The sequence below is a fragment of the Cannabis sativa genome, chromosome X, assembly GCF_029168945.1.
Source record: "Cannabis sativa cultivar Pink pepper isolate KNU-18-1 chromosome X, ASM2916894v1, whole genome shotgun sequence".
NCBI lineage: Eukaryota > Viridiplantae > Streptophyta > Magnoliopsida > Rosales > Cannabaceae > Cannabis > Cannabis sativa.
This window is the reverse complement of record NC_083610.1, coordinates 11,616,720-11,632,509: the sequence shown is the minus strand read 5'-3', so window position 1 is coordinate 11,632,509 and position 15,790 is coordinate 11,616,720. Positions and strand designations below refer to the sequence as shown.

The 15,790-nt window shown below is 32.4% G+C and overlaps 1 protein-coding gene across 1 annotated transcript; it reads left to right on the top strand.

Moving 5' to 3' along the window:
- Positions 1-13,894: 13,894 nt before the first annotated feature.
- On the top strand, positions 13,895-14,488 carry LOC133032023 (uncharacterized). Its single transcript, XM_061105834.1, has one exon. It carries the CDS (start codon positions 13,895-13,897, stop codon positions 14,486-14,488), a length of 594 nt encoding a protein of 197 aa, XP_060961817.1.
- The last annotated feature ends 1,302 nt before the right edge of the window (positions 14,489-15,790 follow it).

Sequence of the window (15,790 nt, the reverse complement as noted above, 5' to 3'; positions counted from 1 at the left end):
AGTTTTCCTTGCAGATCAAAACTTATGTGGGTTTGAAGCTCAAGAATCAATGGCTGGAGGTATTTCGATCCTTATTCATAGTGTATATATGTTTGATTTAATTCCGCATTTTATACATAAACATATATATTCCAGTTTATACATAATAAATTTCTAACATAATTTTGTTAAGAAACATGTTCCCATTGTTAGTGCCTATTGTCCGGTTTGTGAATGGGATCTAGAGTCTCATGAACACTTATTCATCAGTGTCATTTTTCTTGGAGAGTGATGCAAAATATCAAGAAGTGGCTGGGGGAGTGGCTTTGGCCAACTTCTTTTGAGTTGCTTCTTGAATATTGGCTCCAAGGAAAAAGGTCGAGAAGTTTATTAATAGAAATTTACTATGCAACACTAGCTAGTGCCAACTATGGTATTATATGGCTTAATCGGAACTTGTGTGTTTTCGAAGGAAAATGTATAGCTCCAATATATATAGATAGAAGCATTAAAGAGAATCTCAAAACTAGATTGTCTCTTGTTTAAGATATAGGAAGCTTTCTAGTTTTGAGATGATTGTTTTTATAAATGCTAAAAGTTTGTAAGTTTTTATGTAAAGTTGTGGGTTCATTCCCTATTTGGTTGTAAATGGCTTGTTTGATTAATAAAAAGATTATTCTTGATTAAAAAAAAAAAAACAAATTATTATAGAAATAAGTAGAATGAAAACTGCAGGCGGATTTTACAGTTAGGAAATTTTTTGCAACAAAAAATGGTTTAAGAGACAAAACTTCATAAGATTAATAGTTTGAGAAGACAAATCCTATTATTCTATTATTAATTATTGTACTTTTTAAGATATAGCCATTACCCAAATAATGAAAAAACCTATACTTACAATTATATGCTATATATGCAATGCATGAAGGCCTAGGTACTTCCAACTCTTTTAAAATTTAACCTTTAGGAAAAAAAAAAGAATCTTTATATTTCAACCAATTAAACAAATGAAAGTAGACATTTTTATATTTTATTTCCCCCATTAAAATGACTTAAATTGCAAATAAATTAATAAAAGTTAGTGAGGCTAGAAACAGTGAATTTATTAATTTAACAGTACAAAAAATGTTCAACTATTGATTGCAAAGCCCAACTGATACTAAAATTGACTATAGAAAAATAAATATTACAAATGATTATAGATGAAAAAATAATTAAAGACAATTTTTCCTCTCAAAAACAACAAACACCAGCCCATGATCAGTCCATGACCCCAGACAAGAATTCGGTTTTTCTCCACGCAATCGACAAGAATCTCTTGACCCACAATGAACAATTAATAAATTACCATATATATCTTTGAAACAAACAAAAGGAAATGACCAAAAATATGATATAAATAATAAAATAAAGTAATAAACTCGACGTGCACGCATGTTTTTGCATGCATGCATAGGAAAGAAAAAAACAAACCGACGTAACGTTCAAAATGATGTCCCTCTTGATTAATTAGGATCACCATTAATTAATCTCAACCAATTGACCTCTGAATCATCTCATTGTAACGGCGATCCATGGAGTTCAAGCGCTGAAGCCTTATCTGTTGGTAAAACTGAGCAATAAACTCCTCAGCCTTGGCATCAATCATCTCATCTCCACCATTTTCATCATGACCGTGATCATCTTCACATTCACTATCATCAAGCGCCCGAAGATTCTCCGCTGAGGCATAGCGGCTCTCGGTATCGAGGGCTTGAAGATTGGCCGCAGAGGCGTAGCGGCTCGTGTCATCGTCGGTGGAGTAGGAGCTGGAGGCACCAGGGGACATCGGTGACGTTATAACGGCGTTGTTTTTATGATCATGGGTTGCAGCGTGATGATGACGTGGAGTGCCGTGGCTCTGGAGATGCAAAGGGCGCATGGAGCCAACTAGGCAATTCCAAAGGCTTCCTCCTGATGATGCCACGTCAACCGTCGACTTGGATTTTCCAGAACGACGTCGGATCATGTACAGCGCCACCTTGATCAGTTGCACCGCTCCCCTCCGTTTCTTGACGGCCGTAGAATTAGACGGAGAGTCCTTCACCTTATCATTATTATTCGATAATAATAGACCGTCATTATTTTGATTGTTTTCGTTGTTGTTTTCTGATAGCAGTGACGGTATTTGTTGATCATCCATGGCAAAGAGAGTAAATATGTTATTGTATATAAAATATATATGTATATATTTAGGGTTCCCTCCCCCTGCTGTCGAGCAGGGTGAGATTTTTAGAGGAAAAACTATGGTTGAGACCTTCGAATTGAGGACTACTTATATAAAGTTGGTTAATTAAGTTGGCAAATATAGGCATTGTGTACCGCAAATTAATGTCATTCTATCATTTTTCTATACATGTAGTGTAGTGGCTGGCTGTTCATTTTGTTTTCCTTTTTTAATCTTAATTAATTCATATATAATATGAACCTACATTTGGAAATTATATATAATTAATGTGTAATATTGTGTTCGTTGATTTGACTATTTGTTAGTTATTACAGTTTGTTAATGTGCACTCGTGTCTAATTTATACCGCTGGTTATCACCTGGTAAAATTTACTCATCAACATTAATTGTATATGGACTAGAATTTACAGTGTACAATTGTCCAACACCACAAAAATGGTGTATTTTTGAATATGGATCAATTTTCTGTATCATAAAATTGCAGGTATACTTGTGTCCTTTTGAAAAACGAAAAAAAGGTGTACTTGTGCCCATTTGCATTTAGCATTTCTGATGAGGCAGAAAGTTGTATACTATTATGTAATGCCAAGGGTAAGGTTATTGTTATCTATAAATTTTATTATTTAGTTTTTAATTTTAATTTAATAAATAATATCTCTAGCTAATCATTGATTATTAATTATCATCAGTACTTCAGCTTTTTACAAATTAATATATAAATATTTATGCCCCATCAAATTAATATGTTTTATTTATGTTTTTATACATTTCAATTTTTGTACCCATAAAATCTTTTAGTTTTATCTTTATTTTTAATTTTTATTCTTATAAAATTTATATTTTTCACAAATACTCTTTCACCTGAAAAAATAAAATTGCCCCTACTAGAAGAATAAGTAGCTGACTCCGTCGGTATCATATACAACATTCTCTTATGTAAATTTTTTTAGGATAATATATAATAGCTCTTATAATAATGTTCATTTTTTTTTATGTAAAACTTGTGACTAAAAGTAAAAAAGTTGTGACTAATTATAAATTAGTTGTCTTATGTTGTGACTAAAAAGTCCCTAGCTAAAGGTATTAGTCATAAAAATTACAATTTGTTGTGACTAAATGTAATTTTAGTCATCACAATACTTGTTGTGACTAAAACTAAATTTGTGACAACTTGTAACTAAATACTATGTTTTAGTCACAAGTAACATTTTGTTAGAACTAAAAGTCACATTTAGTCACAAAAAAAATTATGTGACATTCTAAGTAATATTTTTTTTGTAATGATTATTGAAAAAAAATTTGTAGCTGAACCCTCTCAATTATTATTTTATTTACACTTAACATTCTAAGTTTAAATTTTAACCGTAAAACTTTCTAAACTATTTAAAAAAATATAAAAATAAATTCAAATTTTATAAATTTTTTTTATTTTTTAAATTTTTAAATTTTTTATTTTAAATTTTTATTTAATTTTAAAATAATTTTTGAAAATAATTTTTAAATTATAATATTCAGTGTACCAATATAAATATATCACATATACAAAAATACTATACGTATAAGCAATCTATGATGACATTTAACTTAACGATACTTTAAATTTGCTACTAGTTGAGAAATTTTAGCTGCCAAAAACTCATTGTTAAATTATTTTTCATAAAAAAATTTGAGAAATCTTATGCTAATTAAAATTTTCAAATTATTCAAGTATTTATAATCGAATATACACATGGAACCGACGTAAATTGCGCTTATGCTAATACAATTTTTAAATAATTTAAGTATTTTTAATTGAATCTATTACATATGGAACTGACGTAAATTGTAATTTTTTTTGAAAGATGAGAGACGATGCTCATTTTATTTGGTAATGGGCTATATATGTAAATTATTTTGTTGTTGTTGACGGCAAAGTGGTAATTAAAAGTGAGGAAGCGATATGTTAGGCATACAGATCGGTTGACACATCAAATGACAGTTGTTCTCTCGTTTGGAGAACGAAATCAGTGAATATCACAGCTTTTGTTTATTTGATTAAATGACAAAATTTTCAATGACTTCAGCCCATACTGGTGACTTTTATTAGCAACTTTCGTATTTTATTACCAAATAGCGTAATTTAAATTAAAAGAAATAAGAAAGAGATTTGTCCCAAAAACATGGGTCCTGTGCAACCCAGCTTTCACGAATGACTTCAGCCGATGAATTATGCCACACTTTTGGTGCGTGAGGTCGACTGTTTTGGACGGGCTCCACCACCAATAATGTTACACTTCTCTACCCCAATTAAGAGGTCCACCGCCACCACTCCATATAATTATAATACGAGCACTGCTATTAGGTATAAAGTGCTCAACATCTTACCCATGTGTGTTGTGGATGGTTATTATATTATTTATTAAATCAAAATATACGAGCAGTATGTATGTCTGTTGATTTTATGGTACTAATTAATTAAATTACGGTTTCATATCATCTAATCATTACTGTACCATATTTTCATAAATCTCTAAATATGTATATTAAATCCAAATAATAAAGTAGCAAGTTTAAAATATACCTCTAATAAGTGTATAAAATTGTTCTTATTAAAAGATTATCTCAAAAACTTTAAAATTTTGACTTTTGTCCTAACAAATTTTATTTTAATAATATTTGTCTTTTTCCTATTTAAATAATTATTATTTTACCAATTCAAAGTAGATTTTTCTGACATCTTTATACAACTCTTAATGTTTTAAGGCAGCAGCGATTCAGGGGCTATGAACCTATGATTTTAAGCTCTAATAAATTAAATTATTTATTGAGTCTCATCAACCAAATAATACTTGTTTATTAATTCCATGATTACTCCACTGTAAATATAGAATTTGAACTCTTAATAATTATAGAATTATATTTAGTCATGATTTTAACTATAGTGTCCATTGATATAATTAATTCCAGTGATTAGCATTAGTTTGTAATTAGTTTTAGTCAAATTACCGTTTTACCATTCCATCAATTAACTTGTAGAAGTATAATTTAGATCTCATCTAAATTTGTGCACAACATTCTAGTTCAAGAATTAACACTTAAAGGGAACTAGCATTCGTTCCGTTAGGAAAGTCAAGATTCTATAATTGTTAATCATGTTCCCAGCCATATGGCGGACCCAAGATATAGTGTGAGGGTGGGCTAACTAAAATTCGTACTGAAATTTAAAATAACATTTTATTTTTTTAAAAAAAATATGTATTACATTTTTTACTTGTTGTTATACTCAAAATTCGGCTCTACTTCAGAGAGTGACACGTGTCGATCAAATGGAATATGAACCACCAAATATAATAACGATTATGTCATTAAATATAAAATGGAATAATTCATTAAATATTGAATTAATAAGGTATATTCATAACTCGCTAACTATATAGTCTTAGGCGAGACATGGATACACAAACTATTAATTCGTGTATTGACAAGAAACTATCCTGCCTTAGAAGGCATAATCTCGAGGGAACTGCGGACAATGCATAGTGAGACATATACCTCGCAACATGTAGGGAAGTATTGACGAGGCGAATCGGTTGTTGAGATAATTAGCGTATTATCCATATTATATAATTAAGTGTAATAGCTTGGGAGCATAGAGGACATGATTGTCCAGTCTGCAAGACCTTATGGTCAAAGAGCAGTTCTTAAGTTTGCTCAGTACACCAGTGCTCATGCCAGTGCTGGAAGGCATATGAATAAACCAAGTCATTCATCTATGTACAAAGCGAGATGCCTCTAGCAAGACGCTCCTCCCCCACGTCAGTGTCCATTACCTTAAAGATAAGAATAACAAACGGTTATGCGAATTTTTAGCTCTACACATGTTAAAATGGAACGTGGTCAAAGCTCACGTTTCATGAAAATAGTTATGTGAGACTAATTCTTTATGGATCTTATTATCCAAAAGTATCCTAATTTTATTTTCTTATGTGAGATTATTTGTAGTAAAGAGGTTATCGAGAGATTCAGAGCGCGTATTGGTTATGAGGAGTGACTGCAATGTTCTGAAAGGCTATTGAGGAGGATATGGTACTTGTTCATTCAAAAAAAAAAATCTACATAGATGTGGCTATTTCAGTTAAGATTCTGGCAGCTTGGAGGCTAAAAGGCTTATATGGTGAGTTGGATAGGAGGTTTAGACGGGATGCTTGGGATTTGGTTCTTACTTTGGAGAATCATTCTTCTCTTTCATGGTGTATTATTGGAGATCTAAATAATGTGGGGAGTAATGATGAGAAGAGAGGAGGAAGAGCATACCCTAACTGGTTATTGGATGGATTTCATGGTATGTTAAATGACTATGAGTTGATTGATTTTAAGGTGAGTGGGTATCATTTTACTTGGAAATGTGTTTGGGGTATGGATGCATGGATTGAGGCTTGCCTTGATAAGGCTCTTATCATGCACTTTTGGATAGATATTTCTAAGGAAGCTCGTTAGGTTAATCTTGAGTTGTTAGCGTCGGATCATTGTCCAATTTTTTGGAACCGTGTTTTCAACTATTTAATCAGTGTGTTAAGCAATTTAAATTTGAAAACTTATGGTCACGGGAGCCATGTGTGAGTAGCTAGTGAGAGGTGTTTGGGAGGGTAACGTGAAGGCTGACATCTTTGAGAAGATTTCTAAGTGTGGGGCGGTTTCGGTGATTGGGGTAACAATGTTACTAGTTGTTTTAAGGAGCAGTTGTTGAAATGTAACAGAAGGTTAAGGCAGCTTCATCAAAAAATTCATGATGATTCATAAAAGTTGTATGAGGAAGAGCAACATAAGTTTATGAGATTCCGACTCAAAAAGAACATTTTTGGAAGCAAAGGGTGAAGCAATTTTGGTTGAAAAAGGGTGATAAGAATAATTGCTATTTTCATGAGGTGGCGAGTGCTTGTAAATAGTAAAATTAAAATTTTAAGCTGTAGGATGATAGTGAAGCTTGATTTACTTGGGATGATGGCTTTCTTCAGTTAGTAAAAGACTATTTCCATGGTCTTTTTACTGCTTTTGGAAGATGAGTGGGGTAATATGGCTGATGATATTGAAGCTTCTATTCTAATTTCTCAAAATAATGATCTAGTTTGACGTGTTTTGAATGAGGAAGTTTGCAAGGCATTGTTTCAAATACATTTGGACAAGGCTCCGAGTCCTAATAGGATGAGTCTGAGATTTCATTAGAAGCTTTGGCATATTATGTGTGCATGTGGTGAACTTGGTCCAACAAGTTTTCTCTTTAGGCAATTTCCCATTTGGTATTAATGATACTAATATTTTCCTCATCTCGAACAATAAGAATCCTATGAAGATGGGTGATTTAAGGCCTATTTCTTTGTGTAATGTGGTTTATGGGATTGTTTCTAAAGTTATGGCCAACAGATTTAAAGTGGTATTGCCAAAGGTATTTTTTGACACTCAAAGTGTTTTTATACCATGTCATTTGATTTCTGATAATATCATGGTGTCATTTAAGATTATGCACTACATGGAGCAGAAGGTTTCTGAGAAGGAGGGGGTCATGGCTTTAAAGCTTGATATGAGTAAATCGTATGACAGGGTGGAGTGGAGTTATCTTAGATTCATGCTTCAAAAACTTGGTTTTTCATAACATTGGATGCAGCTAGTTTCTGGTTGATTTTCAACCAGTGAGGTATTAGGTGTTGGATTTTATTTTACCAGGATCTTAGATCTACTCACAAGTATGTTAATTAACAACCTAAATATGAACTTCTAAAACGATAATAAATAAAACACATATAAAGTTAAGAAACCTTACAGTGGGTGCAGCGGAATAATGTGTCTCCTTCCACTCAGATCTCTAACCCTTGATTCTTTTCTGTTGCAGAGTATAATCAAGATCTGAGCCCGAATGTCCTTCAGTTGGATGTGATCCTTCACAGTCTTCCAATCTATGATTGAGGTACTGTTTGTTGTGTGTGTGCACTACTCTCTCACTAGGGATTTTGAAATTCTCTCTCTCTCTTGCACTGTGTATTTCGTGTATGATTAAGCATACAAGAGGAAGAGAGGAGGGCTGCTATATATAGAGAAAAGGGAAGCTCAACTTTCCAAAATAAACAGTTTCTTCATTTACTGAGTAATTGATTAACTGCCTTATTTGGTGTGATCCACCACTTTCCATTTATAGATAGCTGCTAGGTTTAGGTTAGTAATTACTTGGCAATTAAAAAATTAAAAATAATAATTGGGAAACACAAAGAAGTGGTCGGCCATGGTGTGACTGGGCCTCACTTGGGTTTTGCTGTTTCCACAATTTTATTTCTATTTTCCCAAAAATGCCAATTTTCCAATTCTAACCATTTAAATGCCAAAACTAATTATTTAATAACTAACATAGATTATTAAATAATATTGTCATTTAATATAATTATTAATTAGACATGTAGAGTCTCTTAATTAATAAATAAACCTAGAATCCGCTTTCTTTACAATTTCACCCCTACTTAGTGAGAAATCACAAACTAGACACAGTCTAACTTTTAGAATTATAATTGATTAATCATAAATCAATTATTGAGTCTTACAAACAGTATGGTCTCAACTAGAATGGGGACCATGGATCTATATTGCTGAGCTTCCAATAAGTTGAACCGAATTTACCATGTAAATCCCTAACTTATTAATTCCTTGTTGAATCCACTCTTAGAACTTGGAATTGCACTCTCGGACTTATATAGAGCATTCTATATGTTCCGCGATATAGATATGCTATCTCATTTAACTATTGTTATAATCTTAATGTGATCAAAGATCCTCTATATAGATGATTTACATCGAGATGGGATAAATTTACCGTTTTCACCCCCTCAATGTATTGGGCCCCTTAAAACACTTAGCTACCTGTAAATGATGTTTTAGTGATCTAATATATAGTCACTGAAACAAGAGCTCATCCATTTACTTCTATTTAGCTAAGCTCGAAGGGAATCATCACTTGACTTCTATACACCAGTGGAAGCTATAGATTCCATATTTATGTTCAGCGCTCCCACTCAGTCATGCTATCATGTTCCCAAAATATACGTATCACCCTGACCCAAAAGCAGGCTTAACTAATAAATCAAAGAACATGAATAGCACTCCTGAGATTGAGCCAAAGCATATCAGGATTTAGATTCTTTTAATCTAAGATCAACTACTGATATTGACTTGAAAAGATACAACGGTAAGTTTATAATATCTTGACCAAGTTCAATATCGGTCCAGTCCAATGCAGACTCCATACATTCGAAACTAGTATACTTCACTAATGTCCTGGAAAGAACATAACACTTACTCCAAGTGTAGGTATACTTCATCGCTGATTATCACATCAGTGTTAATCCAAAACACTGATGAACAGGGACTTAGTCTTTTGAATCATATAATCACAATCACATTCCACTGTGTTGACAATACTGTAATTGTGAATAAATATATGTTCTGGACTTAACTGAATTTGTGTATATAAAAAAGTATCTATTAAACCATAAGCATGTAGAATACATGTTCACTTCAAAAATCTAAATTGATAACTAATCAGATTGTAATGGTTTTATTTAGGGCACAAAATCCAACATTAGGTTATTCATGGTGGTCATAAGATTGGGCCTATTGTTCCTTTTCGTGAGATTAGGCAAGGAGCCTCTATCTCCCTTACCTATTTTTGACTTATGCTGAAGGTTTCTTGGTGTTACTTAGACGATATAAGTGGAACAAATTAATAAAGAGGTGTTGTATGGCTAGGGGTGCCCCTTTTTCCATTTGTTGTTCGTCGATGATAGTTATCTTTTTGTCCAAGCTAATACAAGAGGGGCTCAAAAGGTGATGGAGATGCTATATAGTTTTGAGAGGATGTCACAACAAAAGATTAATGTGACTAAATCTACTACTTTCTTTAGTAGAAATGTGAGTGGTGCCATGCGAAAGGCTATTTGTGCAATTTTAAATATCAATAAAGCTGGCGAGAATAGCATGTACTTGGGTCTTTGGTAGAAATAAATCTGCTGTCTTGGGTTTCTTGAAAAAGAAGATGTGAAAAGCGTATACAAAATTAGGATGGTAAACTTTTGTCTCATGCTAGCAAGGAGATTTTGGTTCGCAATGTGGCTCAAAGCCTTCCAACTTATTATTCCATGAGCATTTTCCTTCTTTCTGTGAGAATGTGTCATGATTTGGAAAAGCTTATGGCTAATTTTTGGTAGAAGTCATCTACGAATTACTGTTAGGGCGTTTCTTGGATGATTTGGGAGAGGATGTCGCATAGCAAGGAGGTTGTGGGGATGATTTTCTTAACTATTCGTGATTTCAACCTCTCCATGTTGGGTAAAAAAGTTGGTATTTTCTGACTAAGTCTGACTCATTGGTTTCTAAGGTGCACAAGACCCGGTATTTTAAAAATGAGAACTTTCTTTCAGCACAGCTTGGTAATAATCTAAGTTATGTTTGGAGAAGTCTCATTGAAGTGCAAGATTTGGTTTGTAAGGGGGCGAGAAAGGGTATTGGTAATGGAGAGGAGACCCTTCTATTTTATCAATTGTGGCATCCTAATGGTTAAATTTTGAGTCTAGTTAGTTTAGATCCTGGTCTGGATAATGCAAAGGTTACTAGTCTTTTTATGGTGGGTGAGAAGTCTTGGGATGTTGGTGTTGTTAAGGATTTGTTTGATGAGAGGCTAGTATTCTTGGTATTCCTCTATCTAATTTGTTTGAGGAATTACTGGCATTGGGGTTTTGACTCTTTTAAAGGATATACAGTTAAGAGTACTTTTAAATTATTATAGGCAGACTGTGATGGTAACGTAGATGGTAATGTTTTGCCATTTTGGAAGAAGTTTTGGAAGCTAAGAATTCCTCCTAAAGCTATAAAAAAAAAAAAAAAAAAATTGTGTGGAGAGCGGTTAGTGGGTGTATCCTGACAAGAGTTCAATTGAACACTATACATGTGGATATTTATTTGTTGCACCTGGTTTTTCATGGGACAAGTGAATCAATTTGCATTGCTTAGTTTCTTGTGATTTTATTAAGAATTATTGGTGGGTAGCTGGTTTGGCTATGATTTCGGTGGATGCAAGACTGTTTGGGGACTAGTTTTTTTCAATTTTTTTCTCGGCTGGGTGAGGAACAAAGTGCTCAAGTGGTGATGTTGGCGTGGGGGATTTGGTTTGTGCGGAATCAACTCTTGTGGAAGGGTAAGGAAAGTTGGGTGAAGTTTGTTGTCAATATGGCTCGTATCACTCTTGATCAATGAGAGAAAGCTCAAGAAAGAAATTCGTTTCCATTGGTTGATCATACTTGGTATCTTTCGAATGGGGCTGAGCTATGGATTAAATTAGGTTTTAAAAAACTCAAAGTGAATATTGGTGCTGCTCTTTTTGACAAGGAGGAAGGCATGATTTTGGCGAGGTTATCCAGGATCACTGTGGTTGGGTTGTGGCTGGAATTTTTGGGTTACGCTATGGGCGAATTTTGCTAGAAATTACTAAATTTGTGGCTCCCAAGGAAGTGTTTTTGTGGTTGAAGCGTGATTTCTCAAGCGTTAATATTATCGAATCTGATTGTCTGGTGTTAGTGTAAGCTGTTTGAAATTTAAATGTATTGCAATTCACTTTTGGTGGTGTTGTTGAGGATTGTAAACAACTTCTATCTTATTTTAGTGATGGTTTTTTTATTTTTTGTCAAATGATCTGTTAATTGAGTCACTCACCTTATGGCTAGAGCGTCTCGGTTACATGTTGATTGTGTTCTTCGGAGTCTAATTTTTTTTTTTCTGATACTATTGTCATTGTTAAGGTCGAGTTTATTTGATTAAATGAAATTTTCAGTTAAAGAAAAACATGAGTCATCGATCTGAGTGGTATCCAAGTCACTCCATGCACTATTTACACATATAAGTCTATAGCACATCATTATTAATAATACACATAATATTAATTTTTTTCTGCCATAAACCCTAACTTCGTCAACTCCCCAAATTCATAAAAGAAAAGAAAAAGTTAAATAAAAATACTCATTTTTAATTGTATATAATGAGATATATTTATTAATTAATTTCTACAACATCAAATTCGTATAATTTTTTTAGTATTTTATAAAAAGATTTCAGGATACAGTGATATTATGAAGATAATTAATTCATAAAGAAAAATACATACAATTTTATATGACAGATAATCAAACAAGGTTTCAGAAAATTCCAAAATTATTAACGTGAACTTTTAGAGCTCACTATTATATTTCGATCTACTTATCAATAAGAGCCTTTTACAATACTCAAACTGTAATTATAAACAAGGATGCAGCAAAACCTCATATATATAATTATTTGGCTTTGCCTATACGGAACCAAAAGACAAAGTGAGAATCGGTGATCTATAATTAATTACGGAAATGAAAACTAAGAGCGTTGATTTCGTGTGTGAGTATATATATGTTTTATATGGAACCTTCCTTGATTTTGAATACTGAGCTTGATTATATATGTACAAACATTTTTTAAATACCCAAATTGACCTTTTCAAATAGCCAGACTGTTTGATTATTAGGATTCCTACACTTTATTATAACACCATTCTTTATTATTGTTTTTGGGAATAATGAAGAGATGATGGTGTTGGGAGGCTACCCATTTTGGTATTTTATTGCTATTATACACGAATATGTTATTGTTCAATCATTATGAAAAATAAAGCTAGCTTCGTAAGCAAGTGAGGAAGAGATTTAGAAAAGAAAATTAATTATGCAAAAAGCCATTCCACTTTTCTTTTCTGGATACTGAAATTCCTGGCGTACCTTTTTTGTTGCTCTTTTATTTTTTTCTTAAAAAAATGTAATAATTAATGGTAATTCAAAATGAAAACGGTGTATTCATATAGTGTTAAGCAAATATATAATCATATTATTGTATGTTCACATCAATATAAATTTATCATCTTACAAAAAAAAAAAATATAGTGTAAGATTGATAATTTATATAATAGTATCATTGGAAACTTGCCAAAGAAAAATATATTTTTTAAAAATTTTTACTATTGTTTTTTTTTTAATTAAAAACTTATTTATTACTATGTAAAGATATGCACCTTCCTCCACATGTTCCCCAATTAAAACAAAGCTTAAGCTCCCCAACTACCCACTTGACTCAACTCAACTAATTACTAAAATCACTTTCAAACATATTATGATAAATGTTTTTTGTGTCATTAATCTTGAACAAATTTTCACCTAGAAAAAGAAAAAAATATTTAAAAAACACATTTAGGTTGGTACAACAGAAATAACATAGAGAAATAAGGGGTAATAAGGGAATTAAGTCAAACTCCACAGCACAGCTTTTGCAATAATATTACTCTTACTCGAACCCGCGTACACGGTACAGCCCTATGTCCTCTGTCCTCTTCTGGTGGACCCCACTGCACCTGAGTTCACACACCTTAAACAACAATGCACCAACCAACCCACGCTACCCTTCTCTCTCTCTCTCTAAAACAAAGATAGGAGAGAGAAAACCATGCGTTACACAACATTTCCAACTCATATATAAACCCTACTCCCACACCCACCACTTTCAAAAATCACAAACTGTCTCTCAATCTCAATCTCATTCCTTTTCTCTGTCGTTTTTAATCTTTCACTGTCGTTTTGTTTTAGTACTACTACTCACATTACAATGCCGAGGAAAAGTAATGACGTCGCAGGGCGAGCTTGGAACATCCTCCGTTTAGCGCTGTTATGGGCGAGGAAAGGCGGAGTGTTTAAACGGCGTTTGATGACGGAGCTCCGTTTGTTACCGAAACTCATGAAGAGTATCGGCCACGACACTCCCAAGGACAGAATCCGTTACGGCGAGCGCCAGCTATCGTTCGATAAGACCCCGATTTTCCCGGCCATTAAGATTAACGGATCTTCGTCGATGAGACACTTCCACATCCCTTGCCTGAACCCGCCCACAGTAGATTTCGACTACGACTTTGACGGTCAAGACGACGACGTTTATTACGGAGGCTATTGTAAAAATAACAGTAATAATGAAGATAAGGAAAATGATGGTGGTAGAAAGAGTTTCCTGATCAAGGGTGGAGATGGTGATGTTAATAATGATGATAATGAATTTGTACCGTACGATCAGGAAGAGAATATTGATACGAAGGCAGAGGAGTTCATAACGAAGTTTTATCAACAGATGAAAATGCAAAGACAGATTTCTTATTTGCAGTACAACAATGAGACTATTACCACAACTCCCAGAAGAAGCATTTGTTAAGTTTTTATTGTTACTAATATTATTTTTGGGTTGAGGAGGGTATTATTGTTATGTTTTTATTATTATTGCGGCATTTTGTAGATATACTTTATTATTATTATTTTTAATAATAATGATAAAAATGTAGAGAGAATAAATAATGTTTTTATTTTTTTTTTATGTTCAATCGAGTTTATGTTTCGTAAAGATCAAAGTCTCCAACAGAAGAAATTATGATAGAAAAAGGTTATGATTTGGTTGGTTAATTTGGTGTTGGATTGGAATTGGAATTGCACTGACATTATTTTGTTTTTGGTTGGGACGTTAAATTTGACAGCTCATATAATAATATATAATATGTTATTTGAAATGTTAATAGGATGGTCACCTTCCAATTTAATATAAAATGTTACGCATTTTAATTTAATAAAATAGGTAAATAGCAGAATAAATACTCAAAATTTTATGTTTGTTGGTGGCATAAGCCAAATGTTTATTTTTAGCAGTACTCATTGTTTATAAAACGGTAATTTTCTTCCAGTTTCATCAGTACAGATTTTGTTTTAAATTTATTAAAAGAACATTTAAAAATAACTGATACTACATATTTTCTATCTAGACGCAATGATAAAGAATTTAGGCATTATATGTGGCTTGTTTAAGACAATAAGAGAGTGACAAAATTAGAGAAAAATTATGGTGGCGTTTGGTAACACTTTTTTAATCAGTTTTCTGTTTTTAAAAGTAGAAAAATGAAAATATTTTTCAAAAACATGTTCTATAAAACTGTTTTTACTTTTCAATTTTATAATTAGAAATCAAAATTTTAAAAACTAAAAAAATCACTTTCAATATTTTTTTAAACAGTTTTTTTTCTGAATCAATCTTTTAGATTACGACAAGATCCGGACCAAATCACCTCCCTACGGCCTTGGCGCTAAACCCAGCTTTTGACTTGAACCCAAATCCGACCCCGAACCTAGACCCGACTTAAATAAAATCAAAAAATAAAAATAAGAATAAAAATAAACTTACAGAACACACTTTTGTTTTCTGTTTTTAAATTTGAAAAACAAAAGTGGTTACAAAACGCATTTTTATTTTTCAAAAATAAATTTTTTAAAAACAAAAATTTTAATTTTATTTTATAATTAAAAAATTAAAAAACAAAAGTGTTACCAAACGGCACCTATAATTTTGCAAACATTAGGTACTTATACTGCTAAAAATAAACATTGAATTTATGCCGTTTACAAACATAAAATTTTGAGTACTTATGCCATTATTTACCCTAATAAATAATATAAAAAAGCTACTAATAAC